The following is a 25,779-nucleotide window of genomic DNA, read 5'->3' as shown; positions in this document are numbered from 1 at the left end:
TTTGATGTGTTAAAAATAACCAAGGTGGGATGAAATTAAATGTGAGACAGAAGAGGGTGAGAAAAAAGAGTAGTTAGCAGATGGATAGAGGAGAAGCAGCAGGGTGGTGTTCCGCATTTTCCAGGCAAGAACAACCCCAATTTCCCATTACACAGTAATCGTCAAATCAACCTATTCATATACTCTTATTCCCATTATTGCAAATCTAATACTGCAATTAAAGGTCGCTTAGAGACATCTACCTTAACATCACTGGCTCTTTTCAATACCTGACATAAAACTGTTTTTACAAGGTGTTTTTTTAAACTATCTTTGAAATACCTCTGTCAGTCATGAATACAACTGAATATTTAAACAGTAGCACGAGAATGATAAATAGCCTAATAACTCAGCTCTGACCTATGTATCTCTGTTGAATTTTCTAGCATTTACGTTATGAAAACCCTCCATCATTTGTCTTCCTTTCAATATTGAGAGGTTAATCTAAATATTGGCACTGTCAACCCTGCAGTGCCTTCAGATTGCTGCGCCTCTCCATTCACCTTTGTTGGTAGCAGATTGAGATTAATGGCTTGCATCTCAAACAAGGATCCATATCTGTCCTATCCATATCTGTGACAGTTCCCTTGATTGACTTATTAACCTGGAACTGCAACTTTAATAAAAAGCCAGGGAATATGTTTCAAATTGGCCAAGTAATAAATTGTTCGCTTCAAACCATGCATAGTAACTTTCCACCTTGCTCCGAAGACGTAACAACGTTTTCTGTTCCTTTTGATTATCCTCATTGGGATAAAATAGTATGTTTTCAGTACATAATATTACCACCATTTTATATAACTTGGAAATGTCATGATTTGTCAGTAGCATTTTAAGCTACATCATTACTCATTGTGTCCCACTCAAAACTAAATACTGAAACTGCAGTTTCATGTCTAACTAGCTTAGTGTTGCTATCCTTTTATCATCCCAGGTCTCATACAGGAGAAAGGCCCTACAAGTGTTTGCAGTGCAGTCGGGGTTTCGCCTCCTCGGGAGTCCTCAAGGCTCACATCAGGACCCACTCAGGCCTCAAAGCTTACAAGTGTCTGATGTGCGACACCACGTTCACCACCAGCGGCAGCCTGCGACGCCACATGACCACCCACAGTGACCTGCGACCTTACATGTGCCCCTACTGCCAGAAGACCTTCAAGTCATCGCCCAACTGCAGGAAGCACATGAAGACACACAGGTCTGGGCTTTGTCAGCGCGTTTGTTCGTGTCTGCGTTCGTTTGTTTTTTTGTAAACTTTTTGTCATGTACTTAGGAGCATAAGACAGGTAGTGACAAGGAAGTCAAAAAAAATAATTACACATAGGGCTGGGAAATATATGGATATTATATCGACATTGATATATGAGAATAGATATTGTCTTAAATTTTTGGATATCATTATATCCTGATATGACACAAGTGTTGTATTTTCCTGGTTTTAAAGGAACACGCCGACTTATTGGGAATTTAGCTTATTCACTGTAACCCCCAGAGTTAGACAAGTTGATACATACCCTTCTCATCTCCGTGCGTGCTGTAACGCTGTCTGACACCTCCAGCATTAGCTTAGCCCAGCACAGATCCTGCAGGTAACTGGTTCCAACTAGCCTACTGCTCCGAATTGTGACAAAAGTGACAAAATAACGCCAACATGTTCCTATTTACATGTTGTGATTTGTATAGTCACAGCGTGTTAAAAAAACAACGTAACATGAGACACAGCCATCTTCTAACAGTAAACAAACTGGGAACTATATTCTCAGACAGGCTTGCTGCGAGCATATCACTCCGCCCAAGTACTATATTCTTCCGCCTGAGAATATAGTTCCCGGTTTGTTTACGGTTAGAAGACGGCTGTGTCTCATGTTACGTTGTTTTTTGTACACGCTGTCACTCTACAAATCACAACATGTAAATAGGAACATGCTGTTATTTTGTCACTTATTCGGAACAGTAGGATTACTGGAACCATTCACCTGCATGTTCTGTGATGGGCTGATGCCGCTGGAGCCGTCAGACAGCCTTACAGCACGCACGGAGATGACCTGACTTGTCTAACTCTGGGGGTTAGGGTGAATAAGCTAAATTCCCAATAAATCGGCATGTTCCTTTAAAGTCTGCATTATAATAAAGTGATGTTGTTTTCTGAATTCACCAGAGTGTTCTAGCTGTTATCGCGATAACGATATCACTTGCGATAAATAAACAGATATTATAGTGTACTCAGTTCTGCATTTCTGCTGCTTTCAGTATTCTGCTAAAACACAACAAATTGCTTGTTGAATTTAAAACAAATGAAAGGAAATAATTTCCAACATTATTTTATTGAACAAATTGAACATTGAATTGAATATAGAAGACATGACACGAAAGAATGACTAACATTTAGCTCTCTGAGTGTCTTTCGCAGCCTTTCGCGATGTGTTTATTGCAGCAGTTGATATTGCAATAATGATTTAAAAAGTAGCATATGTTGTGCAGCCCTATCCTTTACCCACTTAGTCATTATATCCACATTACTGATGATTATTTATAAAAAATCGCATTGTGTAAATGTTTTTTGAAAGTCAACCCTACAATCTCGCCGCAATATTGACATGGATGTATTTGGTCAACAATATCGTGATTTTGGATTTTCTCCATATCGCCCAGCTCTAATTACACACTAATATATAAAATCTAAGTCCTGTCTTTCTTGTTCAAACCATACCAGGTATGAGCTGGCCCAGCAGCTGCAGCCCCAGTCAACAGATGACCCGTTAGGAGGGGGCACTGTGGCCCATGATATGCAGGTGGAAATAGAGGGAGATTCCCTCCAGCAACCATCTGCTACCTCTGCAGAGCAGCAAAGTATGCTGGGACTGGGCCAGACAGAGGTTGTGAATGGAAGTCAACAAGTGACATTGGAGGCACCGCTGACTGACCAACCCCTTGTACAAGGAGAAGGTAAGCTGCAGTGTCACATCATAGATGGATTACTGAACAGGCCTGCCAGGTATAGGGCCAGGGTCCCTAGACCAGATCGTCTGTATGGATGAACTGTTTAGATTTCTTTGTTGGAAAGTCAAACAAATGTCTCTAAAGAGACACAAAAGGACTACAAATGGGTGCAAAATGACTGTGAGGAGACAGAAAACGATGACAAAGAGACACACATTACCACAGAGATGCAAACTTATTGAAACGTAAACACATTTTTTTATGTCAAAAAGAAAGAAAGAAATTGGACAAAAATATGTTGCGATTTTGTTGCAATGATAATTTCTGGCTTTTGAAAAAAGTGTCAGACAATGGAAACCTCTCAATCCACTCTGCAGCATGATCAACCTCTCCATGGTCTATCTGTCAGTGTGTTCAGTATACACTATAACACTCCAGTCCCCGAAAAATATGACTGAATACTCTACTTTTCAGTGGAGCTTCAGCACTTTAAGGAGAGTAATAGCATGGCATGGCTCTAATCCATCTCCAAAGACCAGGACCCGGTCTCTGAAAATAGAGCTCATCACTGTCCTTCAGAAACAAGCAGATCACTGAAAACTTTTCCACAATTCACTTTTTGTTTCCAGTTTAGAATTGGCTTTTCTTAAACTACCTCAGTTTAAAAATGCATGTCTTGTGGTCAGGTTCAGTACTCCTGACCTCAGCTATCTATATTTGATTACATTTTAATGCGTAGACTGTAATTTATCCTCCATACAAAGGTTTAAAGGAGTTCGACAAGTCCATAGAATGTAGTATTTTCATATTGTTCCCAAAATCAGCACCTACAGCAGTAAGCTACACCTAATCTGTAGTTAATATAAGCAATTCTTTGTACACACAAGAAACTGTTTATATGGATAAGTGACCCGTGGAGGTGCAGTGGGCAAACACCAACAAAGATGGAGACAAAAATAACAACAAGACCAGAACAGTTTCACTTTAAGTCCACAGTACTTTTTTTTTAAACCTGAACTAGATGCAGAACAGTCAAGTTGTCCTCTCCATCCATCTTTGTCTTTGTGAGTATCAAACTAATCTCATTGTAATCTCAATGCATCTCTTTCTCTGTGGCGACAGACTCATATGTGACTACCCAGCATGCTTTGCCTCAGAATATCAGCCAGTTTGAGTCACCAGCACTTCCTCAGCCTGCTTTTGACCAGCAAGCTCTAACGCAAGGTACAAACACACACACCTTCTGTCTCACCCATTTCACTCACGTAGGCTTTTCCATTTTCAAACTATTATGTCCGTAATGTATGAAAATACACTATTGAGTGTCAATCAATCAATCAGTTTACTTGTCATGCGAAATAATCTAATTTAAGTAAAATATGATCCTGTCAGTTCCTTCAAGTTATGCATTAAACACAGTTATAATAATACAATATGTGTAATAGTGGCTGTTTCTGATTGAAAATGTATTGATTATTAGTAATAATGAGCTGTAGCGAGTCACTTATCGTTTCAGTAATTGCCCTGCAGTGTTTTCGGCTGTAAGAGTTAAATTATTGCGCTGTGTGCAAATGTTGGCCTCAAGAAATTCACCTTGGTAATAACATTTTTCACTTTGGATTATCGTTAAAAAGAAATAAATCAAACAGAAACCTTAATGATAGAATAAACTGTGTCGTCTGTCAGAGGAGACAGCAGCTGTTGGCTTTGGGGGAAAAGCCAGACTCGCAACAATTCAAACAACAGTTAATTCAGTCGTAGAGAGATACAAGACACTTTCACAGATGGCACATGTACTGTCTGCTCACTTTCTTCACTCTCCATTGTATAACTCTTAGTCCAGTGTAGTGTTCTCAAACATATGGTTGCTACTTTACTTCCACCAAATAACTCAACCAGTTTGCACCATGCCTACTGATTGTTGTTGGCAGCCTGAATTCTGGGGAATCATAATGGTGGGCAGATCTACCTTTTCCATTCTCTCAGGAGGCACTACAACCTTTTTATCTGTCCAGAACAGACCTGGAATTTCATCATTTTTGGGATGAGGACCACATGGCCCCGAGGCCCATCAAATGTGCCTGGGCAAGAGGACTCTTAAGCACCTATTCCTATTTAACCCCCAGTACACCACTGCCATGTGTAAAGCATTATTATTAGGGCCGGGACCATATCCTTTTGTCCCGATTTGTTTCTTTCACGATACGTTGACGACACGTAACCATGGTAACCCCTGCCAAACTCCGCTCTAGCGGCTTCGCCAGACACTGCTTATATTACTGAGAGTTGAATAACTAGAAATTAAAATTTTTAGAAATGTAAATTAGAGCGTTATTGACGTTACAGAGCTCCTTGGTTTCTGTCCATTTGTCTGTTATGAATGTTGTCGTTACTACCGCATTGCATTGTGGGATATTTATGACAGCGTAGTGTCCAGTATAGCATACTGTAATATTTTACCAGAAATAGTATGCAAATTCGCACACTATTGGTTTCGGACATACTAAAACATCTCACATACTGTTTCAGCCTACTAACTAGCATGTCAGTATGGAATTTCGGACACCGCCTATGAATAGCGAACTCTCAGACCGCCAAACTGCTAACATGTTAAAAATAGCAAAAAGGAACTTTGGACTGTTTTCCTTTTGTGGGTTAAGCAGGAGTTACTTTTGTTCTGAATTTTTCAGATGATTGCACAATGCGCGTTTGAAATTTGAAGTCGTAGCTTTGAATGGTTGAAAACAGATTTTAAAATTTCATTGAGATAGAAACAGCCTTTCAGTTAGATATCAACTGAATATTTAAACACAGATATTCTCAACACATAAATGAGCCCTTAGATGGATAACTTATTTGACTGCGCGTGGCTTGAATACATTTATTGTAATTTGTCGTCTGCCACATTAATGTAATGTAATAACTTTATGCCCATGCGTGCACAATAAAAAATAACAAGCGATACACAAATCAGATAGCTCACAGCAGACAGCACTATGCACAATATACTGCTACAATAATATAACACTTACACCCAAACCCACCCATACTCCAAGATAACATTAGTGTGGCTCAGAAGCCCACCTAGCTACTAAATAAAAAATAAAATAAAAAACGAGCACTATATAAAAACAATATATGAATACAATCAATGTCTAATACTCTAATCTAATACTGTATCTGAAGTCTGTTTCCTGAAATTCAGCCTTGGTGCAGAATTACAGCCACTAGAGCCAGTCCCACAATGAGCTTTCCTTAGTATGTGCCATTTCTGTGTCTGGAGCTATTGAGGAGGAGAGGGGGGGGGTGTGGCCTTGACCAACTGCCACTTTGCTCGTTAGGCAGGCTGGGGGAACGCATATTAATGTTAAAAAACCTCATAAAGTGAAATTTTCATGCCATGGGACCTTTCAATAAATAAAAAGCAGACCATCATTGATACACCTGAAAACAGGTGTAACTAAAGCTGTCAATGGAGTCAAAAGTACAATATTTCTCTCTGAAATGTAGCGGAGTAGAAGTAGAAAGTAGCATGAAAAGAAATATAAAGGACAAGCATCTCAAATTTGTATGTACTTAGTTTACATTCCAACACTGTGCTACAGTATCAATCACATTGCTGACTGACAATATGTGAACACACTGTTAGGTTACAGTAACACTGAAGCAACAGTTAAATGCTCTCTTTTCACCGGTCTTTCCAATTATTTTTTTTTGTAGGCAGTTTACGCACAGATTTCTAACAATAACTTTGACTCAAGGCTGTACATCATCTAACATCTTTCTGCTGCAGGATGTAATCCATTGGCTGGTCAGCAATGATTGCTAGCAGTTTCAATGAATCATTTCAAATCAATAAAAGCCATTCTCCCTGCTGGCGAGCTAAGTTGTGCGGAAGTTGGATTAACACAAATGCGCACCTAGATTTCATAGTTTGCAATTATTATTTTTGCTGAGAGCAATATTTGTGCTTTATTGACTTATTAACTGCTTTTGTGCTGAGTTGTAGTTCCACTTTTGCTGTGAAATGCTGTGGCATCAGGCATTCTGCCTCTTTAAGGCTGGATGTTTCTATTCTCAATGTTTCCATTGCTTACAATACTGCATTATAGTATCTAGCATTTATAAATGTATCATTGCAAAGTGTATTAGCCAAAAACTGTTGAACGATTTAATTTTTTTTAAATTTCTTATAGAGCCAGCAGTTTAGTCAGCCAATGCTAGTGCCTTTTAATCTGATCAATAACTCAAGATACTGATTGTTCTCTGTTGGCTCCCTTCAGGCTTCACCATCACTGAATCGAGCTACAATCAGTCTCAGTTCTCCACCGTCCAGCAGCTGCAGGATTCCAGCACCCTGGAGTCTCAAGCCCTGTCTTCCAGCTATCACCCCCCGAATCTGCTCCATGTTTCCAGTGCTGAGGTGGTGAGTCCTGGGCCTCCACGTGTGCCCTTAGCCCTCTCCTACCCGCACTTGGACTTTAATGCTCAGATTTAGAACGCTGATTTATTGCAGGACATGAGAGTGAAATCAATCAAACAGAAGACACTTGAAACTAATAATGTCCTTGTAAATGTATTTCTATCTGCATAAAGGTGAGTACATGTTGATGATTTGTCTTTTTTAATCTAGACAAATGGGCTTCTTCAGCAGAGCAGTCAGGATGAGCTTCAACTGACCACTGAAACACAGGACTACCAGGAAGACAGCGAGGACAACTGCAAGAGAGCCTACAGGTTATTTCGTGTTAAAAAAAAGTTTTTTTTGTGTGTGTGTGTATGTGTGTGTTTTTGTGTGTGTGTGTGTGTGTGTGTGTGTGTGTGTGTGTGTGTGTGTGTGTGTGTGTGTGTGTGTGTGTGTGTGTGTGTGTGTGAGAGAGTCCGTCCGGTCAAGAGTAATTGCAGTGTCATAGCAGGTCTAAACAGGATCTAAATACAGAGACTTGGACAGGTATGCACAAGCACTGAATTGGTCCGAAAATAAGAAGTTAGTTAGTTAAATAGAAGTTTTTATTTATTTTAATGTTACAAACAGCTGGTTGAAAAAACATTTGACTCGGTACACATACCCCTAGGTTCATTTTGCGCCGGAATTGTCCTTTAATTTAAATGCGACACTTTCATCTAAAAAGATATGAAAATAATATTTTCTTTTAAAGGTGTTAAAAACAACAGCCTACCTTGTGTTTATTAGAATTATTTTCAAATAAAATAATTTTCTTTATGAAAACAATATTTGGTATTTTCTCCAAAAATTTGTCTTGAAAAAGGGGGGGGGGTTGTTTTATAATCAGGGTCATCTTATAGTTGGACCAATACGGTACTTCAAGAAGTTTTTACCCATGTTTTTTTAATATTGCTTTAATGAACTCTTACCAGTTATCGTGAGATGCACCAGAGGGCTGAGTCATTTTCTTTCTGTTTGTCGGTTTGCTGGCTTTTAGGTTCCCCTCAGTGTTTGCATTTTGTTCGTGAGCTCTGCAATATCCAAACAAATCTTTTCCAGGGCTTAAAGCAGATTAATGATAGGCATCACCTTAATACTGAGCCCGGGGAAATAATAGCCGTTGTTTACAGCACTCACAATGACTGCCTTTAATAACTTTGCCTGCCTTTGTTATCAGCATCTTTCATTTAAAACTTTTCCCCAGATAAAGCAAAAAACATTTCTAGACATGCCCCAGAGATACACTCACGGTTGCCCAGGTATCAAAGGCATCTCCTCAATATGTTGTAATCACTGTTCCATCTATATATCAGACCTGCCAACAACCTTTTAACAACTTTGTGAAAAGTAGAAACTGAGTGAGAGGAACAGCAAAAACTACACTGTTTTCCTCCCTGACATCAGCTTTATATTTAGGGCAGGTCTAGTGAGGGTGGATGGTAAACAGGGTTAAAAGTTCACAGGAAGAAAACACATATACAGAGACACACAAGTTAGAAAAGAGTGTAAGCCTATGATATCACTTATATCTGACTTATGAGGAGAAACAAATAAGTCTGGTTTCTAATGGTATCGGATATTGGGCCAATACTGAATCAAATAGCTGGATTAGGTACTGTATCTGTAAGAATGGGACCTATCTATTTAATTCATTTCTATGTTTATATACTACATACACTATATACTGGAATTTGGAATTCCTGTTTAAAATGTGACTAATGCGTTGCTGCATTTAAAAGGTTTACACTTGAATTGTTGTCCCTGTTAATTTTGAAGATTTTTACCAAGTTGCTGGTGCACAATTTTTTTTTTTTCAATAATAAATAACAATTCAATACATTTAAATCTACGTAGTTATTTTGTTTTACAAAGTTAGAAAAGCAATGTTTAAGTAAAGCTTGATGTTGCCTTACACGTAAAAGAATAATCTCAGTCACTTAGACACAACAAACAGCTTATTAATTAAACACTGGTATCCGATAGGTACTTGGTTTCGGTTGATACCCAAAGCCCAAATATCGCTATCGGGACTGAAAAAGTCCCGATACCGATATTTGGCGATACCGACGCACTGATATAATCTGTGCGTCCCTAGTTTCTAATATCTAATTTGGTCATCAAGTGGAACAAGACAGTGCTGAATCAGACACTTCAACTGAAGCTTCAGCCCAAAATGTTTCCGAACATCGCAGCATAATTAACAATTGCCGATACCTACCCATGCAACAAATAAACAACACACAAAACCTTAAACTGCCAGCTAATTTGGGGACATTGGACACTTGGCAGCAAAAGGCGCTGGTGTTTAAGATGATTGCCAGCCTCCTGAGTATTCAATGTTCTTTTGTTTCGGGTTGACAAAGAGGTGAACCGGTCATTAGTGTAGTTTGGTTAAATATAAAAAGTCAGTATAAAATAAGGGTAACACTTTACTTGAAGGTATCGACATAATCGTGACATCACACTCACCATCAGTCATAACCATGACCTGACACTGTCATGAACGTGTCATAAACGTTATAAACAAGTCATAAACGTTTGACTGTTATTAAGTGTCATTCGGTTTTTGTCATGACAAGTTGACATTGTTTGGGTTGTCTTGATTATGACAAGTTGACATTAATCAAAGTGACATTACCAGAAATTGTCTTGGTCATGACAAGTTGACATTAAATTTGTCATGATTATGACGACTTTACATTAATCAAAGTGACATTACCAGAAGTTCAGTTGGTCATGACAAGTTGACATTAAATTAGTTTGGGATGTCTTTGTAATGACAACTTGACATTAACCAGGATGACATTACCAGAATATGTATTTGTCATGACAACTTGACATTAAATGTCCTTATTAAGACATCTTGACATTAATCAGGATGACATTATGTCAAGTTGTCATGACAAATACATCTTCTGGTAATGTCATCCTAGTTAATGTCAAGTTTTCATTAAAAAGACATCCCAAACTAATTTAATGTGAACTTGTCATGACCAAGACAACTTCTTGTAATGTCACTTTGATTAATGTCAAGTTGTCATAATCAAGACACCCCAAACTATGTCAACTTGTCATGACAAAAAACGATTGACACTTAATAACAGAAGTCATAAACGTTTATGACACGTTCATGACAGCGTCATGTCATAGTTATGACAGTGTCATGTCACGTTTATGTCCATACCTTCAAGTAAAGTGTTACCAAAATAAGTCTCTTAATATAATATTGCATATAAGAAGTGTCCCTCTTGGTTTGTGGGCTGTTACGTAATCTTGAAGAATGCAGATTTGTTTGAAAATTATGATGGAAACATACTGACATTTGATTAACACACACATATAGAGTATGCATGCTGTGTTACTCTATCCTCTTTAGAATATTTAAAACCTGCTGAACAGATAAAGTGATTTGACATTGAAAAAAAACTGGAAAGAAGGTGAATAGTGTACCTCCTTGTCAGGACAACTTCTCTTTCTCCATTAAAAATAAACCATGCCCACCATCAGCCCAATGTGTTATATGTTACGTGACTATTTAGTCTGGCAGTTTATCATCAAATTCTTTTCTGAGTGGTACTGTAAATGACAGCAACAATTATTTTGCCTCTTCAGGTGCAGTTGGTGTAGTAAGGGCTTCAAAAAGTCAAGCCATCTGAAGCAGCACGTGCGCTCCCACACGGGGGAGAAACCATACAGATGTCATCTCTGTGGACGAGCTTTTGTATCAGCCGGAGTGCTGAAGTCCCACCTCAATACACACACAGGTGAGCTCGCTGAGAAAAGAATATTAATTAGATTTTCCAAACTGAAAGTCTTTAAAGGCCATGCACACTATTAAATATATCATATTCCACATTTCAATTGGAGTATTCAAAGGCTTAAAATCCGAGTGGTACTTTGTGATTAAAAATGGTATAACCTTATCTCCCAAAGCCAGGTCATGCATTTCCTTCACACCACGGTTACAAATTAAAAAAGGTTTTGAATGAAACTTGGAGCCACAGCTACACCATTGACTCCCGCATCAATCATTGCTGTGTGCTGTGCAGTTCAAGATATGTGGAAAAAAATGGGAAAAAACAAAATACCCATGTTTTTTTTATGACTTTTAGCAAAGGACATAAGGTAAATAAGCAGTATGAGAAAGGTATCCACATTTTTTTTTTATTATTTCTCACGTAAAACCTTACTAAAGGTTTTTTAAATGGAAGTCCCTGAAACCTGCAGACACCATGTGAAACCCTGCCTCTGTCATCTCTCGCTGACAGGAGTGAAGCCCTTTAAGTGTAATGTTTGCGACGCCTCATTCACCACCAATGGCAGCCTGAACCGCCACATGATCATCCACATCAAGTCTTTCAAATGCTCCATTTGTGACGAGAGCTTCAGGACCAGCCTGCTGTGTAAAAAGCACATGAAGAAGGAGCATGCGGTGGAGGAACAAAGTAAGGACGCCAAGACAACATTCGGTTGTTTCATTACATGACACTTACGCACAGGGTATGCACACACTATGCACAGGGTCATAGAAAATCAAAAATCAAAATTATAGGAAGGCTGTTTAAAAACATAAACAAAATTGCGTAGAATGTGTGATTTTAAAAAGAAAAGGAAAGGGAAAATGCTAATATACATTCTATCAGCGTGCCAACAGATTGATTTTTGTCTTTGAATCAATGGAGAGAAGGTTCGACGCTGTTTGTACACCACTGTTTAAAAGATCTGAGCTTTCAAGTAACATCTGTGTGTCTGTGAAAATGATTTCCATATTTTTACTCTTGAAAATGTTTCAATTTGCACACATCTTCAGCCTCGATTTGGAGTTGCCTAGCATGAAGCGAGACCCAAAGTCGCATAGTAATGGTATGGTAATAGACCCTGATTCTCCCAGTTATAGGTCTGGAAAGTCAAGACATTGATGAAGAGGATGAAGAAGAAGAAGAGGACGAGGACGGGGAGCAGAAGTCAAAGAGGAGGGGTTTGGAAATCATCACCTTCACCGAGGAGCAGGCGGCCGAGCTGGCAAAGGATCCTGGCGAGGAGGCCTCGGTGTCGGAGCGGATCCTCGCCCAGTCGGCGGCGGAGAGGGATCGAATCAGCGAGATCAAAGACAAGGCCGTTGAACTGGAAACAGAACCCAAGTTCGCCAACTGCTGCAATTTCTGCCCCAAGAGCTTCAAGAAGCCCAGTGACCTCGTCAGGTAAATATCACGCCTCTTTTATCGTCCTTTGGGAGAAACATGTCAGCTGACGCAAAGATTGAATACAACGATTACGCTACATATGTACATTGCTATACGATCGCTTAAAGGTGCAGTAAGCGATGCTGCGCAAAGATTGTTGACCCGACGGGCCGGTCCGGGTTCAGACAGATATTTAGAAATGATGTTTGGGTTTGGGTCGGGCTCGGTCACATCAGCGCGATAAAGCGTTGAACATTTTAAATTATAACAGCTTATTAACGTGCGCTTGTGTGTGCTGATGCGCACATCTGTTGACATTTTCCAAAAGGCCTTCCTACAGTTGCTTAATAAAAGCGGGCTTTCCACACAAACAAACGTACATGTGTCATTAGTATGAAAAAAAATAAAAGAGATTTTAACAGTGTCGGGCTCGGACATAAACACCTTAATGCCTGTTCGACGCGGGCCGGACTCGGACAGAAAAATGCGGCCCGATCCGCACTCTAGTTAGATGTATAATATGTAATAATCACTAAACCAGCAGATTTTACTTAGCCACTCTAGAATCTGATTGGTCAACATAATTTAAACACATGTTTTCACCCAACTATGTATTACAATGTATATTTGATTAAAAATATAATTTGGAATATTTAGCTTGTTGCACAATAATAAGACCATGTCATAGACAACTGAGTCTCCACTGTTACTCTGTGTTTGGATGAAGAAATATTGTATTGTCACTTGTTTTTTAAACATCCATAACTTATGTTATGATGTTAAAGTATATACGTAGCACGTTCCCACTTCTGGTGTAGACAGGTAGTTCAAAGATAAAATAGCAGAGTCACTTTCTTCTCCTGAACAAGTCAGATACTCACCAGTGAGCCACATTTATTATTTAAGTTTTCATATTCGGAGTCCGAGCGCATTTGCAATTTCTTGCAAGCTCCTGTAATAAAAGCACTGGGAACTAAAGGCATGAGATGGAAGAGTGCCCTTTGGCAGTAACCAGTAAACACTGGCAAGGCTTTTTATTGTGCCGGCTGTTTCCATTACAATATGGCACTCATGCCATATTTTCATGCAAACAAACTGAAGTTGCACTCACTTGCTGTCTTTTTAACCCACTATAAATCTCTCATCTGCCCTTGTGCTCTTCCAAATGTACCTAAGATGATTTGCTTCCATGTCTAGGCACATTCGGATCCATACTGGAGAAAGGCCTTACAAGTGTGATGTATGTGGGAAGAGTTTTACGGTAAAATCTACCCTGGACTGCCACGTGAAGACACATACAGGTTAGAGTTTTATTACAAGAAATCATTGCTTAAAGGTGCTGTACTCGATATTCACACTGCTCTCACAGCCCGCTGCGTCTGCCGACGCACAAGGCACTTACATGCACTAAACACACACAAAACAGAACAGAGAAGCTCAGATTACAACCCACTCAGAGGGAGCGTGACTTCATTCTCTGCTCAGGACGCCGGTACTCCACTGTATCTTTACATAACAAATAGCTGTTTACTGCTATATTAATGTTCTGAATATCGAGTACAGCCCCTTTATTCAAGTTGAGGTTGGAGTTGTTTTGTTTGTGGTTGTGGAATTTCTTGAGCATTGTAGTATTTGGAGAAGTGCATAAACAAGATAGGGGATTTGATACAGGATCTGGCAAACTCAGACAATATGATGGGATCTGTTTAGATTACTTAAAGCAATGGTTATACATTTTGTGAAATATGCTACATAGTCAAATAAAAGCTTAAAGCTTCCTGACCTGGTTGCAGACCCTTTGGGGCTGTCCTTGTAATTCCAAAGCTTTTTGATATTTACAATCAGGACAGTTACATCACTGCCTTCTTACCAGATCCATAGTCTATATCCGCGACCTTCCACTTCCTGGGATTGCTCCGTTGGTGCCGAAATTTATGGCATTTTCGGCCTGATGTCCGTTGTCTTCCGCTTTCAGAACCTCCTCCGTATCGCTGCGGAGGAAGGTCTACCGGATCCATAATACACAAAGAACAGGGAGTTCTGAAATATGTGACCAAAAAGAGACAACAAGCTGGTGTAGCCTGGAGTTGTGACAGAGTCCTATTCACTCTCCTTACTCTGTCTCTGCAGGTCAGAAACTCTTCAGCTGTCACATGTGCAACACCTCCTTCTCTACAAAGGGCAGCTTAAAGGTGCACATGCGCCTCCACACCGGCTCCAAGCCCTTCAAATGTCCCTTCTGTGAACTCCGCTTCAGAACTTCAGGCCACCGCAAAACCCACATCCAGTGCCACTTCAGGCCAAGCCTCGACAGCCGCAAATCCAAGCGGTCTGCTTCATCTACTGCTCAGGCCGGTCACGGTCAAGACCCAGGGACTGGGCAGGCTGTGGGACCAGGCCAGGGGCAGCAGCCAGCCGTTTCAGAGGCTCTTCAACCTGTGGGTCTGCTACAAACGTCCAACTCTGACCCCAATATTTACCTCCCAGCCAACCAAGTCCTGACAGGGCAGTTTGACCAGAATCTACTGCAACAGGGACTGGTGGGGCAGGCCATCCTGCCGGCCTCCATGTCAGGTAGGGATTATGGATGGGTCACACGGAACAAAAAATGGCGTGTAATTAATCAGACAGAGCGGTAGATCATAAGGACATTTTGCATATTTTACTGCGATTGATGCAGAGTAGCAAGAAGTCAAGTCTGTTTGTTACAGAGCAATGATTTTATTACCTCAAAGTTGTAACGGACCACGGTCAGCAGGCATCATTTTGAGAGGATGAAATGACACAAGACGGTAAAATGGAGGCACTGAATTTTATTATCCCAAGGTGTCACTATGCGGTGTTATAAATGACCCAACAACAACACATTTTATTGATGTGCGGCACCTACTCTGACCATAATGTCAGGCTGATGATTAATGCACCGACATTTGTCGGTGGAACTGAATTGCTGCAGGGATCATCATTTCTAGTGTCAGTCGGTGGGTTGATAATAGTTGGCAGTTGCACGGGACAAGATGAAGGATGTGGCTGAGGCTCTAAATCAGAATCAGAAAAAGGTTTATTGCCAAGTATGTACTTAAAAATAATTTGCCTTGGTGGTTGGTGCATACATAAACAAACAAACACACTGAACATTAATTTTAAATAAACAAATACAGAAAGAAATATATACAAAATAGCTGTTCACCCCCCCCCAAAAAACACTCCAATTCATTTAAGTTAAATATACTGAAGTCTGTTTGCAGCCATGAGTTGACTTTCCCCACACAGCTCCTGGAGCGTAACACTTGGGGAGGTGGCCAACAATGTTTTCCAATCATTGCTTCCTTCTTCAAGTTCACCACACCAGATTTTTTACAAGTGCACAGTGCACTGCAGGCAAACCTCTATGCTTTTATCATTTGGGAAAAGACTGAATACATTGCAACATTTCCTTTCCTTTGCTGTCTCTCAGTCTTTTGATTCATGAGATATTCAGTACTTCAGGGGGTAGTCTTGCTCCAGCAAAAACCATAGGGTCATTTTGGTAGCTCAGAATCCTTGCAGTGCATATATTGGACCTTATGTCATGCCTTTACATCTGCCCTTTGACATAAGCTGTATCATTATGTATCTGCCTCCAGGGTCATCTTCGTCTGGTACCATTTAAAGTTTTAGTTTCAGCATTTTGTTAATAAAACCTCATGCCTCTTTACCTGTCATAACCTGTCTATTAAATGCAGTATTTATTTTTTATGTCAGATGATAAAACTGCTGTAAAAAAAAAACTATACTTTCTGTCCTGCAGCCACAAAGTTTATTTAAGGCCTGACATTCACAAAATAAGTCAAGTATTTAACCAAAATGTTAAATATCTGTGTGTGTGTGTGTGTGTGTGTGTGTGTGTGTGTGTGTGTGTGTGTGTGTGTGTGTGTGTGTGTGTGTGTGTGTGTGTGTGTGTGTGTGTGTGTGTGTGTGTGTGTGTGTGTGTTGCAGCTGCAGGAGACCTGACGGTGTCTCTCCCAGATGGCCTGACCACGCTGGACGGCATCCACCTGCAGCTGACGCCTGCCAGCCTGGTGTGCCCCAACGTCCAGATCTCTGGCATCGACGCCAGCAACATCAACAACATCACGCTACAGGTTACATGTTAATTCATTTGAGCCTTTTTCTGTTGGTCATGATGAATCAAGTTCTTAGTGAACGGCTTGTGCTGAGTTTTGTGAGAAAATTGAGCCTGTGCTTTGCAGCATCTTTTTTTTTATTAAAGGAATTCAAATATCTTAAAAGCATCACATGGAGGAGCAATTAGGAGCAGTAATCTCTTTGTCATGAGTTTATTTCCTAAAATACTCAAGTCTCATGACCCAAACCTTCACATATGAGAGTATGAGCCATCACTGACAAAACCACCAACCTAAAATTAGCATTAATATGTTAGAAATCAGATCCATTGTAGTTCACTGCAATGCTGTCTACTGGCTCATGAGCCAATAATGTAATATTAATTTATTTATAGAGACACAAACTATAGCATATAATGTGTTTGTATAAAGTGTTTTTTAGCATAATATTACCATTATATTATCATTATCATACATAATGTATGATTATGCTAAACGGTGAATAAAACATTTTCTTGTTTATAGCATGTTCAAAATACACGGTCTCGCTTTAAAAAAAGAATTAAAAAAAAAATTCAATTCATCAGGTTCATACTTACATAATATTTGTAGAAAGAAATAGTTTACAAGTCAGAAAGGTTTTTGTACATTAATATTCTTTGAACCAGAATCTTACCAGATTATTGTTACTGTCTGTAATTAATCACATATTTTTTTTGTATATTTCAGATACTGTTGTTCCTCATATCCTCCATCAAAACTCATAACAAGTTTACTTTTCAGAAATGTTACACATTACCTGCTAGAATAGATTAGAACCAGCCTTCCAAATACATAATACAATTAAATTACATCTTAATTCTTGCAATGTATTTTATATCACAGATTTGAGTCGAAAAGTAAAAGTATCAAAAGGAGGAATTTTCTTCATTGACAATGAAACTTTTTTTTTTTTTTTTTTTTTTCAAAAAGCAACCATGCTTAGGCTTTGATCATACATTCCCACAAGTCTCACTCTCCTTTCCCTCCTCAACATTACCTTTCTTCTTTCATCTGAAGTAGTGCTTTCTCTTCCAGATTGACCATGCGCTCCTCCAGCAGACTTTACAACAAGGCGGTCTCCTCTCTCAACCCCTGAGCGTCGACACTGGCCTCGTCTCCCACTCTGGCAGCCAGCTAATGTCCACCACTGACCCCTCAGTGTCCGCCAACGTGGTCATCCACCCGCTGACCAGCCTGGCCCTGCAACCCTCCGCCATGACACCTGCTCAGGTCAGCCTCTCTGAGCAGGATGCGACAGGTATGTATGGCGGCCTCGTGGGAGAAAAAAACAGGCACTCTCTGTTATGAGCTGAATAGTCTATATCGACGGCGTTTCATTTTCGGGATTGTTAGGTGCTGTAGTTTGTCGGCTGGCTGTCCATCACCTTCCGCTGTCTTTGTGTTGGCATGCTAAACTCTGGTCGATTTCTGAGGACTATGGTTAACTGCTCCTCAGAACTCTACAGGGTAAATCAAGACAGCTAGCGAGACAATCTGTCCAATCTGAGTTTTCTGTTGCACGACTAAAACAACTTTTGAACGTACATGTTCCACCAAAACAAGCTATTTTGCAGTGGCACTGTTGCTACGTCTGGCGCCGCCCAAGACGATTGTGATTGGTTTAAAGAAATGCCAATAAACCGGAGCACTTTTTTCTCCCATCCAGGGATGCTGTGTGGACTAGCCAGACCCTCCTCCGCAGCGCTGTGGAGGAAGGTCTGGCAATGCGAGGCTAAGAGCTGAATAAGTGATCAATGCTTTCCTGTGGATTCTGCAGGTTCTCAGGACCTAAGCCATGTCATAAGCAGCTCTGGGCTGGTAACCGGAGGCACCAGCGGTCAGGAGATCACACTGACTATCAACAATTCCAGCCTGACTCAAGCCCTCGCCCAGGTTCAGGCCCAGGCCTCAGCTTCTGGTTCCAGCACTGCAGCAGGAAACACTCAGGAGATTACTCTCACCATATCAGGTATGGACCACTTTACAATGTAGGTCCATTAAAAAAAAGCATACAAATACATAGCTGGATACTGTAAACAGTTACCTTATTTGTTCACAAGTGCAGAAACAGACGATCAATAACAAAACAAAAGATTAAATAAAAATCCCCTTAAGGATCTGTAACACATTTATTGATTTCCTCACTCAGGGAAAAACGTAATAATAACTCAGCCCTTAGATTCATGTGAAGTCACTCAGGTTATGGGTGATACATCCTCTTCACAAACAAATTTTTTCCTATACATGTATCCGTTGTGTCCACAGTGTCAAGGTCAGTTGTGACTGTGTCACTTTTGAGTTAAGATAGATCTGGGTACAACTTGGACTGTCTTTCATTCAGAATTCTGACATATTTACTGTATTGTGATCCAAATCCTTTAGACTAAGGCAATAGCTAACTATCGTTATACAAAGCCTTATTTTTAGTTTTTCTTTCTCTTGAAGCTGCACCACATTCAGTGCAGTGTTTCTCTCTCTCAGCATTAAAGGCAGTGGAAAAGAATCAAAGATGGATCACAGTGCATGGGTTCCAAGCAAAAATGTCTGACATGATTTTTTTTAGTCACTCTCAGCTAATCCACATTTGTGTATAACTTGCCATGCCTGACAGACCAAAATATTTTACATGCTACCCTACCCTAATATATGAAAAAAGAGCGTGAAATGTGAATGACTGTGAAAAATAAAAGCTAATTTCTTGAATTCTGGACTAAAAATTGCTTTTTTTCCATACCGTTGCAGGTCAGGATCTGCTCCCCCAGCATAGCCACACTAATGGTGCTGAGATGAATGGGAGCATCAGGCTGGCATCACCACTCAATAGCCAGAACACCAGCGCAACCCTGACTATCACCAATGAACACCTCCTACCTCAGAGTCACGCCAACACTGGAATGACAGGTTAGGACTGGTTTAGATATGTGTGTTTTGTATCTTGGGACTACAAGGGCATCTTCTCGCTAAAGAAGTTAAACCGAATATTATACAGAATATTCACAAACAGCTATGTTTTCAGACTTAACTTATCTTGTAGGGGTGCCTCTGTGTTGGACAGTGAAAGGTTATATTGTAAACTTGAATCAAACACTACTCACTCTGTGGAGATATCATGTTTAATATGATTAGTCGGCATACTGACTAATCATATTAAACAGCAAGATCTGGATTGGCAGGGCACATTTTTCTTACACATTTTGGCAAAAAGCATGTTTAAAGGGTAACCAGTACATAAGGTGCTTGAGCTAGAATGTCTAGCAGACTACCAATCCACAATCAAGTTGTAAATGGTACGCCTTTTCAACAACACTTTTATAAAAAATTGTTACAGGCTGCTTTTTATTATTATTTTTAACTTAATCCCTGTCTCACTGTCAAATGTGCAACATCCCTCCTATTCTGCTGCTTCTATTCTTTTACCATGCATTTACATACAATGAAAGGTCAACACCCCCTTGTCTCTCAAGTTTGCCAGACATCAGTTTATCTTCAGTCAAATCGGACTCTATGATTAGTGAACAACTTTGTGACAGTAAGCGAATACATCTCACTCCTTTATTTATAGAAATGTAATTGGGAGTGAAATGTGCCTGTGTGTACCTGGAGAATCCTGCTAATCCCCAGGGGTATAGCAATAAAGTTATACTTGAATTTAGTAACCATCTGCTGACCTCCCTTCCCTTAGAATAGTATAGTGTATCTTCTTAAGACAAATTCTTGTTTTTGTTTTCAGGGCTTCCGTCGGTAATTGGTCAAAATGTTTAGTGTCGGTTAAAAGGGTAATCATTAACATCCCTATCAGAAATTCATGGCTACTAAAAAACCAGCCCCTCTCTTTCAGTCAGCTGTGTTCCACACAACTTCACTCTGTGAGTGTTATAAATGCACATAAAAGCCATCTTTGACCTGCATCAAGCCATCATTAGTGACCTTGTCCACTCACTCATAACACCACTTGACTCTGGGCCACCTCTTTAAGCCAAGAGTATGGCAGTAAAGAAGGATATATCCAGCTGGCTGTGGCACAAATATCACCACAATAACCCACTTGGGCAGAACTAATTACATTTATGGAATGATTACGCACACCAAGTGGGAGATTCTTGTGTATACTGCTGTAAGCCATTGCAATCATTGCCAACACATAAAGAATGAGACACTGCGTAGGCCGAGTCTCACCTCTTGGATCAATCAATGGATCACATTGGTTTACGGACTGAACTCTCTCGCTCTATAAATGTGACTGAAAAACAAAGCCTTTTCTGTCCGTCAGTTATACCAGGTGAAGAGTAAAGAGTAGAGATCACCACAACAGCAATAATCTGTAGCTTTCAAATAGAAAGGATACAAGACAACATTTTAAATGTTAAGCATTTCATTCTCGCATACCACATGTGCTGTTTACAATGGCAGTGGCAGGTTTACCACTCAAAATTTGTAGTCATTTTTATCTATTTAACACAGTGAAGTAATGAAAAGCAAGCTTTTCATTTCTAGCCGGCAACAGTCAATTTTGTTGTCTTAAATTACTTTTCCTAGCAGATTTGATCAGATTTAGCTAGCTAGCAACAGTTTTAGCTAGCTAGTTTATTAACGCTATTTCTGTTAGAGTTAGTGACAACCTGCATGTCTTAAATATGTATGTGCTTGCTACACACATTATATAAATACTAAAAGACTGAGGGTAAAGCTACATGACCCAAGGGAAAAGTCAGCTATGTTCTTTACTTTGGAAGAAACGCCAGGTTAATACTGTACTGTAGTAGTAAGCTAGTTTGTTACTTCCTCCACAGCGCTGCGGAGGAGGGTCTGGCAGTATACTTTAGACCAGCCAAACACACTGTTTAAACTGTGTACAAAGTTGTTTCTTTTGTACCACGAAACGGACTGTATAGTGGACAAAATTCAGTCCTAGCCATGGTGAGGTTTTCCAGGGTGGATGTGTGGAATTTTACCCTTTCTGGTCTACATATCCCTACCTCTCCTGAATTATTTTATTTATTTATTTATTTGGGGGGGGTTTTGGTCTTTATTTTTGAAAGTGGATAGACATGAAAGGGGGAGAGAGATGGGGGATGACACGCAGCAAAGGGCAGCAGGTCGGATTCGAACCCTGCGCTGCTGCAGGACTCGGCCAACATGGGGCGGACGCTCTTGGTGAGCTAGAGGTCGCCCCTGCTGAATTATTTTTTATCCCCGGTGGGGACAAAATGTATTGTCAAAGTGATCAATGCTACTTCACCATAGACCATATATCATATACCTAAAATAGAAGTATTTAAAATTAAGTAAAGCGCTGTAACGTGAATAAATAGTGCCATAAAACTATAACATCCAAGCGGCAGTTGCTGGTTTTATTTAGCCGCTACAGAGCTCCGGGACGGCGGCTACCAGCAGCAATTGTTTAGCCGCCCATAGGTGACTGTGAGCCGGGTACGGGCACCGCCAGATGATGGCCCTTTCAGCGGCCACCGTAGTGGAGTTTAGCCAGAAAAAAATGAGCGTTAGTGGTGGGCGGATCGATTCAAAATATCGATACCAATGTAATGAGATCGATACTTTAGTTTTAGTTTCTCTCCAGTATGCACTGCTGCGGTTTCATCAAAGAGGCGACCTGGCTGTCTGTGTCTGTGTAAGTGCCGCTCCTTTCACAGCGCAGAGCAGGCACACTTTGCTACTCCTCCCCCCTCTTGTGATTTGATGTTTAATAATAATACATTTTATTTAAAGGAGCTTTTCTCGGCACTCAAGGACACCGTACAGGGATACATAAGACATTTATGTACATTTAGCAAAAAATATAAATAAAAATAAAGAATAAAACAACAACAGAAAGAGGCAGAGCAATTGACATCAAGTGGAATAGTCAGTTTTAAACAGATGTGTTTTGAGTTGCAATTTGAAATGGGGGAATGAATCGATGTTTCTGAGTTGGGGTGGTAATGAATTCCAGAGACTGGGAGCAGAGCGGCCGAATGCTCTGCTCCCCATGGTGGTGAGACGGGCGGAGGGCACAGACAGGTGTATGGAGGAAGAGGATCTGAGGGAGCACGAGGGAGTGGGAACCTGGAGGAGATCAGACAAATGTGGGGGGGGGGTGGTGAGGTTGTGGATGGCCTTGAATGTAAACAGGTGGATTTTGAATTGGATACGGAACTGGAGCGGGAGCCAGTGGAGCTGTTGGAGGACAGGAGTGATGTGGTGGATGGAGGGGGTTCGAGTTATGATGCGGGCAGCTGAATTCTTGAATGTTGTACCGTCACGTGACTCAGCGGCACCAGGCAAAAAATTCTGTCCTGGGTTTTAATTTATTAATAATCCAAAGGAAAAATCCCCAAAACATGAAAATTTGTTCAGATTGAGCAATTTGATGATGCATCCACCTAATTTATCAAAAAATATCTGTATTGTATTGGTATCGGCGATACTGGCCCTGTATTTACTTGGTATCGGATCAATACCAAATGTTGCATTATCGCACACCACTAGTGAGCGTCATGCGGTGATGACAGTTAAGTTTAGGCACCAAAACGTCTAAACATTCTAAACATCTAAACGTTAAAACACACCTGAGGAATGAACACCCGTTTCCCGGGTGAAATTATTTTGTTTTCACTGCAAAGTGAACTCTGCTCTCCGGGCTTGAAAGCGATGTGTTTTATGCTGCCACCACATTGTGCTATTTCATTTTGAGATTATTTTTCATTGAATATTGAAGTTCATAAATAAGGCATGTCTGGCCGATTGGCACTACATCCATGTTATTTAAAGGGGGATTTGATTATTGCATGTATTGTTTTGTTGTGCATGATCAAAAAGCATCCCCTCCCCACTGCCCCTCCCCAGGCATACAAGCCTACAAATGAAACTCACTGATCTTCATGTCCTTCATTTTAATCTGACCTGAGATCTATTTTGCATGTCATCTTTTAGTGCTAGAAAATAAAATAAATTGCAAATGTACATTTACTGTAATGTATGAAGAGGATGTGCATTTGAGTTTGAAAACTAAGTAAAATATTGTCACTTTATAATTGTGTATGTGTGATAAGAGAGTAAAGGGCTTGTGTGCTGTGAAGTGAGCAAATATGATTTGTTTTGGCAGAGTTTGCTCCTGATTGTTCTGTTTACTGCCTTGCTTGTCACCTTGAAGCTTAATCCAATTTTTTAGTCTCATCTCTCCCTTCATTACCCTCCCCTCTCAACTCAAGTGGAAAACATCCCCACCGCTTCCAGAGACATCAGAGCATCTCTGCTTTTGTTGATTAGACTGAAGCATTCCAGTCACTCTGTATGTTAAAATGCTTCAACCTGCGCTTTGAGTGAAAAAACTGTGTGTTGGCCTTCTTTTTTTTATTTTTTTTTACTAAAAATCAAATATCTGGTGTTATAATATAACGGAAGTTCCTCCGTGACCAAACTAATGAATATGTCGTTATTATTTTTAGTCAGGGTGCAAAGCACCAAAAGGGCTTTAGCCAGCTGGTTGCATTCACTTCAACAAATACAGGCACACATTTTGCAGTCATCGCAACAATCCACATACTGCATCCACTGCTCCAAAGTTCAACTCACATTCAGGCCTGTAACCGTAGAAACCGTTTCAGTGCAGCGTGGGAGGTTGATATTTGCTCTATATAAATCTTTTAGTTTTCAGTTTTGGTTGATTTGGGTACACCAGTGGTAACAGCAAGCGTTGTTTAATATTACAGATCCCAGAATCCTGGAGCAACAAACACTCCTTGATCAGCCTTTCACGTAGCGGTGGCCTTCGTTTAATTACTCCCTGCTATATTTAAATCTGATCAGCTGTCAAAAATGCAGCTGCATCACAATACAAGCCAGTTAAATGCTTTTATTGTGAAGCAGCAGCAGTAGAAAATGTTACTTTGGCATTGGCAGTAACTTATTACAGCTCTAATACAGCTGTAAGAGAGTGACAGTTAGACAGTTAGGCTGATTATTAATGTGATAAAATTACAATAACTCAATAATAGTAACTCTGAATTATTCGCTGCATCATTTCCTGTGGATCCCTCATGCATAGTTGGGCTATTTGAACTGTATTACAGCTGTGATAAAGAACATAATCGTCCCTATTTAAATACAGTTTGTATACATTCTACTACATTTGCCACAAAAAGAATACGGCTCTGGCTGTTGTTGAAATCTCTTAAAAACTTGTAAACCCTAACTTTAAGGTCTGTCTCCCCCCTGTCAGTCTCCAGCCTGCCAACTAGCACCACCCTGTCACACACTGTTGCATCCCAGAGCCTAGTGATGTCACCAGGAGGCGTGGCCAGCGATGACAGCGTTACACTAACACTGGCAGATGCTCAGGGTATGCTGGATGGTGTCACTCTAAACCTCAATACACAGGTAAAAAAAACAGTTGTCTTGGCTTAAAATGTATTTTGTAACAATGTCTGATTTTAGAACAATCTGTGATGTCATTTAGCATGTGTGATGATCAAAGCAGACATGTAGTTTTTCAGCTGCCTTACCAGAGTATCTTTTAATATTTAGGGTCAGACGTTCCCTGCGGTTCTGAATGACCCAGGGCAGCCAGCCAGCTCAGGCCAGCAGGTTATACTGGTCAGCCACCATTCCCAATCTTCAAACGGAGCATCTGACAATGGATACAACGTGAGTGTGTTTGTTTTATGTGTAATATGTGCTATTTAAAATGTCCAGTGGAGGAACTGTCAAACGGAGCTGGCAGTAAATTTTACATTGATTTTAAATGTAAAATTGCTTAAAATGGCAACACGATAATCTGGGAAGGAGTACCTATCTCAAGCAAATAACTGTCTACCAGTGGTTTTGTATCATTAAAATGAATAGGAATCAGGGGCTGCCTGGAAGATATAAAAGAACACAACTCAAAAAGTTTTTAATTGAAATATGCACCATGAGTTTAGGACTTTAAGACATTTTTTATATAAGACTTATATAAACTAACACTGTATTGTAAGCTTAAGTACTCTATGTCAAAAAAAGGAAAATATTATGAGATATTTTCACAATA

At 40.1% G+C, this 25,779-nt stretch overlaps 1 protein-coding gene across 1 annotated transcript in view; it reads left to right on the top strand.

Moving 5' to 3' along the window:
* LOC120562702 (zinc finger protein 236-like) overlaps positions 1–25,779 on the top strand; it is a 57,797-nt gene that overhangs the window by 17,914 nt on the left and 14,104 nt on the right. The window contains exons 13-28 of the mRNA XM_039806554.1: positions 974–1,234; positions 2,750–2,982; positions 4,099–4,200; positions 7,260–7,402; positions 7,610–7,713; positions 11,036–11,187; positions 11,692–11,868; positions 12,315–12,624; positions 13,804–13,907; positions 14,737–15,180; positions 16,585–16,730; positions 17,790–18,012; positions 18,532–18,723; positions 19,497–19,655; positions 24,973–25,130; positions 25,278–25,397. Of these exons, the coding sequence (XP_039662488.1) occupies positions 974–1,234; positions 2,750–2,982; positions 4,099–4,200; positions 7,260–7,402; positions 7,610–7,713; positions 11,036–11,187; positions 11,692–11,868; positions 12,315–12,624; positions 13,804–13,907; positions 14,737–15,180; positions 16,585–16,730; positions 17,790–18,012; positions 18,532–18,723; positions 19,497–19,655; positions 24,973–25,130; positions 25,278–25,397 (3,028 nt within the window). The remainder of the gene's footprint in view (positions 1–973; positions 1,235–2,749; positions 2,983–4,098; positions 4,201–7,259; positions 7,403–7,609; positions 7,714–11,035; positions 11,188–11,691; positions 11,869–12,314; positions 12,625–13,803; positions 13,908–14,736; positions 15,181–16,584; positions 16,731–17,789; positions 18,013–18,531; positions 18,724–19,496; positions 19,656–24,972; positions 25,131–25,277; positions 25,398–25,779) is intronic.

Source organism: Perca fluviatilis, chromosome 7 (genome assembly GCF_010015445.1).
Source record: "Perca fluviatilis chromosome 7, GENO_Pfluv_1.0, whole genome shotgun sequence".
Lineage (NCBI taxonomy): Eukaryota > Metazoa > Chordata > Actinopteri > Perciformes > Percidae > Perca > Perca fluviatilis.
Note: the sequence above shows the minus strand (reverse complement) of the source record. Positions and strands in the feature narration are given on the sequence as shown.